This window comes from Adiantum capillus-veneris, chromosome 2 (assembly GCF_014529385.1).
Source record: "Adiantum capillus-veneris isolate H3 chromosome 2, ASM1452938v2, whole genome shotgun sequence".
NCBI classification, from domain to species: domain Eukaryota; kingdom Viridiplantae; phylum Streptophyta; class Polypodiopsida; order Polypodiales; family Pteridaceae; genus Adiantum; species Adiantum capillus-veneris.
Genome location: NC_140932.1, coordinates 145314072 through 145319195, shown reverse-complemented (window position 1 = coordinate 145319195; position 5124 = coordinate 145314072). Strand labels below are relative to the sequence as shown.

At 43.0% G+C, this 5124-nt stretch overlaps 1 protein-coding gene across 1 annotated transcript; it reads left to right on the top strand.

Moving 5' to 3' along the window:
- The first annotated feature begins 2703 nt into the window (after nt 1-2703).
- LOC147463802 (9-cis-epoxycarotenoid dioxygenase NCED1, chloroplastic-like) lies at nt 2704-4497 on the top strand. The gene is made up of 2 exons (XM_086497446.1): nt 2704-4092; nt 4198-4497. Exons 1-2 carry the CDS (start codon nt 2704-2706, stop codon nt 4495-4497), a joined length of 1689 nt encoding a protein of 562 aa, XP_086353572.1.
- The last annotated feature ends 627 nt before the right edge of the window (nt 4498-5124 follow it).

Below are 5124 nucleotides of genomic sequence, written 5' to 3'. Positions count from 1 at the left end.
TTGTTGGCCCAGAATGCATCAAACCATCTCACAATTTACTCAACAATGTCAGATTTGTCAACAAATTAAACACCTACAAAGTAATCAAGGCTCTTATCCCCAATCCTAGCACATGCTCCCTTTGACCTTGTATGGTTGGGATTTCATGGGTCCTTTTTAAATTTCATTACAAGGTAATTGCTACATCTTCGTCAACACTAAATATCTCACATGCTAGTGTGAAGCTATAGCCCTCCCTGATGTCTTTGTGAACACAATCGCTCATGCCCTCCTGAAAAAACTCATTTCCAGCCATGGATTTCCTCTCCAACTCCTATCTAACCAAGGCCCACTAAGTCTTTACCAAAGCCCTACAACTCTTTACTTCAGCTTATCACTTGCAAATCAAAGGCCTAACCGAATGCATGAATTGCACCCTCAAGCAAATGATCTCTGCTTTTGTGGACCCTCTTCATCATGGGATCAGATCCTCCCATATGTAATCCATGCCTACAATGCCTCCGTCCAATCATCAACCTGGATTAGCCCTTTTTAAGCCCTCTACAGAAGGGATCATAGATTACCACCATACCTATATATTGTCAATCTTCAGCCATCCAAAACAAATGCCATTGATTGGTACATCACCTATAGAAGGTACAACCTTTACTACATAGTGCACTGCTCCGCAATCTTCAACATGCACAATTGAGGCAGGAAAATTTTACAATGATGGTCGTGTTCCTATTAGATACAAGCAAGGAGTTCACCTCATGCTCTACTACCCCCTCTGCTGCCAAGGGCTCAACAAATCTCTCCTTCATCGTTGGCTTGGTTTGTATGTGGTTCTACAGTAGCTTCGCTACAACGCATAGAGGTTGCAACATCTCTCTAGCAATGCCATCATAATAGCCCATGTCATCCTTACAAGCCTTTTCATGCACCCACCCTAGAAGGTTGATTTAGGGGGGAGATGTGGTGTGATTGCCACAATAGCATTTGTACACTGACATGCCGAACTTTCTAACAAGCTAATGTTGCCAGATGTAACAACTCAAGTCTTGGCAGCTTCTATTTGTGAGTTGTAATTAGAAGTCTCAGAGGCATGTAAATTGAGCCCTGAGCATTCCACAATATATTCTAATAATTATGTAATTACTATTTCTATTTAGAGAATTGTACTCATTCTTTTCTAATTTATAATATAAATATAAAAAGAAACCTAATTAATTTGTACCTCATTAATCTATTGAGATTAGGGTTAATTACCAGAGTTTTGCTCGCTCATTGAAAATTGAGAAGGCTCTCTCTAAAGCTAGAGAGAAAATGTGAAGGTCTCTAAAATTGTGAGAGCGATCGGCCTATTTATAGATTCTTGACTTTCTTTGAGTACATGAACAAATGCCTCACAATCAAAGACTTGCAAAGGATCGTATGATAGCTTTTGACCACTCCAAGATTCTGCTATAAATTCCACCATCAAGTGCCTTATTGGTGGTCGATGATTGAATGAACTCGCGCGCTAATTGCTAGGTATTATGCAGACATGAGGAAACATAGGGGCCCAAGTGTGCCAACTCTCTCTCTCTCTCTCTCTCTCTCTCTCTCTCTCTCTCTCTCTCTCTCTCTCTCTTTGCTCACTTGCTAAATGTTGTCCCTCTCTCACTCAACAAACTCTAATGTTTTTGTATTTCAAGCGTACCCCTCCTCCTTCCTTTAATTTCTTCTTCTCTCTGCTTGCTGTCCCTCATCAAAAGCAAAGGTTAAGCCCTCTTTCCACATACTCAGGCTCATCACTGTCGGAGTGTAGACTATTCTTGTGTGGAAGAGTCATTACATTGTCCCACTCTTGTAGCACTGCTCCTTTTTGGCCGCCTTCTCTCTTATATTATGTATACACTCATCTTTCTTTTAGTCAAAAAGCTAACGCCTCCTAGTCAATGTAGGCGGCGGGTAAGTGAGGGTCCTCTCTCTCTCTCTCTCTCTCTCTCTCTCTCTCTCTCTCTCTCTCTCTCTCTCTCTCTCTCTCTCTCTCTCTCTGTGTGTGTGTGTGTGTGTGTGTGTGTGTGTGTGTGTGTGTGTGTGTGGTGTGTGCACGCGCGCTAGCACGCTGCGTTTCTGTTTGTTTGCCATGATGATGGATGTGGAGGGAGATCTGAGATTCGAGTGGATGCATGCTTTTGCGGGTGGGCGTTCCCAGCAACTTGCAACTTTGCAATCGCGCACACCCTCTCTCTCTCTCTCTCTCTCTCTCTCTCTCTCTCTCTCTCTCTCTCTCTCTCTCTCTCTCTCTCTCTCTCTCTCTCTCTCTCTCTCTCTCTCGCCTACGCCTACGCCTATATATATTGAGGAAGTTTACCTGATCTTCTGATCCCTCGCGCTCCACTATTATTTGGCTTTGCCAGCTTGAGCGCCTACGCCCAACCCTAATAACTAATTAGGGCGGATCACTTTCCAGCACCCAGGGTTAACTTCCTCAATATTGTAATTGTAATTGTAATTGTAATTGTAATTGCTCACAAACCCATTTATAATATAATATAATATAATAATCCATTACCCCATATTATTTGTGTAGAACATTGACTGTAAATAAAAATGGAGAAACTCTCTTTCAGTGCCCTTCCCTCCCCAATGTTACCCATCATTTCAACCCTTCCTGATTATAAATATAAAATAGTTGTGTCAAAAGTAGATTTTAAGCCGGTCCCCTGTCAGTTAATTATGGCAAGTGGGTGCAGCGGCCAGCTCTCACCCCATGCTCAAGAGCTGCCCAAGCGCGTTGCGCCATCTAAGGCTCGGCCCATCACCCAGAAGGCGCAGCTGGAGGAATGGAGCCCTCTCCAAAAACTACTGGCTGCAGCGTTGGATATGGTGGAAAAGGGCCTCATACAAGAGCTAGAAAAGACGCAGCCTTTGCCCGACACGGCGAATCCGCAAGTGCAGCTTGCAGGCAACTTCTTTCCCGTCCCGGAGCATGAAGTGCAGTATGAGCTCGACGTTGAAGGCAAGATACCAGAAGAGCTGGAAGGAGTGTACGTGAGAAACGGGGCCAATCCAAGGTATAGGCCAACGGGACGCCACCACCTCTTTGATGGAGATGGGATGCTGCATGCTGTTAAGATAAAGGAAGGCATTGCAAGCTATGCAAATAGATTCACAAGAACACATAGGTTTGTGGAGGAAGAGAGGGTAGGAAGGCCCGTGTTCCCCAAGGCTATAGGACAGCTACATGGGCATAGTGGTATAGCTAGGCTGCTTCTCTTCCAAGCACGTGTGTGCCTAGGGTTGGTCAGGGGAAATCGAGGCATGGGGGTAGCCAATGCAGGTGTCGCCTTCTTTAATGGCCTTCTCCTAGCTATGTCCGAAGATGACCTTCCCTATGCCGCCCACATTACAAGCTCTGGCGACCTCCAGACCTTAGGCCAATACGACTTCGGTGGACAATTGCGCTCATCCATGATAGCCCATCCTAAAGTTGATCCGGAAACTGGAGAATTGTTTGCTCTTTCCTATGATGTAATCAAAAAGCGCTTTCTCAAGTACTTTAAGATCAACAAAGAAGGGAAAAAGGAGTTGGAAGTTTGCATAGATGGTGTACTCATTATGATGCATGATTTTGCAATCACCAAAAACTTTGTGGTCATCCCTGACCAACAAGTCATCTTCAAGCTCCAAGAAATGCTACGAGGTGGTTCAACTGTTGTCCATAACAAAAAGAAGACATCTCGCTTTGGCCTCCTACCACGCAATGCAAACAGCGATAGTGACATGAAATGGATCAATGTTCATGATTGCTTTTTCTTTCACCTTTGGAATGCTTGGGAGGAACATGGTGGTGAAGTTGTTGTGATTGGCTCTTGCATGATCCACCATCCTGATAGCATCTTTAATGAATCACAAGATTCTTTCCAAAGTGTGCTAACAGAGATAAGGCTTAATCTAAACACACTTACCTCGCAAAGGCACATTATTTCTCCCACCCTCGATCTTGAAGCTGGCCAAGTTAATCGTAAATTGCTAGGAAGGAAGACACAATTTGCCTACCTAGCAATTGCTCAACCTTGGCCCAAGGTATCGGGAATTGCTAAGGTTAACCTTCACTCACCCAACCTCCATACAAATTGCACATCCAATTTTGCAAATCATTCCACCAAAAAACCCAACGAACAAAAACCAACTAGCCTCCATTTACACGATTGTGACATGCACATAAGGTCCAACCTCACCATGAACAATGTTGTTGCTGCATTCATGTTCCCTCCCAATTGCTTTGGTGGTGAACCCATGTTTGTACCTCGTTGTCACAATACTTTAGCTGCAGAGGATGATGGATATGTGCTTACATTTATGCACAATGAGGTGACAGGAAAATCGGAGCTATTGATACTGGATGCAAGCTCTCCCTCCCTTGCAATGCTAGCCTCCATCAAGATACCGTCAAGGGTTCCATATGGCTTTCATGGAACGTTCATTACTAATCAAGAATTGAATCACCAAAAGCATAGCCTAGTCTAAACATTGGGGAAGGAGTTCTCATATACACATTGGGAAATACCCCTTTGAAGAGAGGGATTAACAAAGATGATTATTGAAAACAAACACTTCAAAATTATCGTGTAGATGCTTGTAAATATGAATATCTTATGAGCATAATCATGTAAAGAGCTTATACCTTGTATGTGGCTATGTGCCCTAAAATGCAACCCATTTCACCATGTTGTTTCCACATTGGACTTAGGGAAAAAGCCTTAAATTAAAATAATTTTTTCCAATGAAATGTACACAATAAAGATCTCATTCTCTAAGCTGAAAACATTGGTACCACTCAAAACTTCGCTTGGATGAATATCTTATGAGCATATTCCTATGAAGAAAAAATCTCATTCTCCAAGGTGAGACTATTATCACCACTCAAAATTTCCCCTTACGTGTGCTATGTTTAAGCTAACGCTACAAGGATAATGGAATTGGGAGTTTAGATTGCTAGTTGTCACAAAATGTAGACTTTCGCTAGCATTTGTGTTTTCGATCAAAGCATGATGATCAGCATGCTTCTACTTTGCTTGCCTAGCAGCTTGTAGTGTGGCATGTGCTAGTGCATAGCATGTTCAATCAATGCACATTTTTCCAAAAGTATTTGCC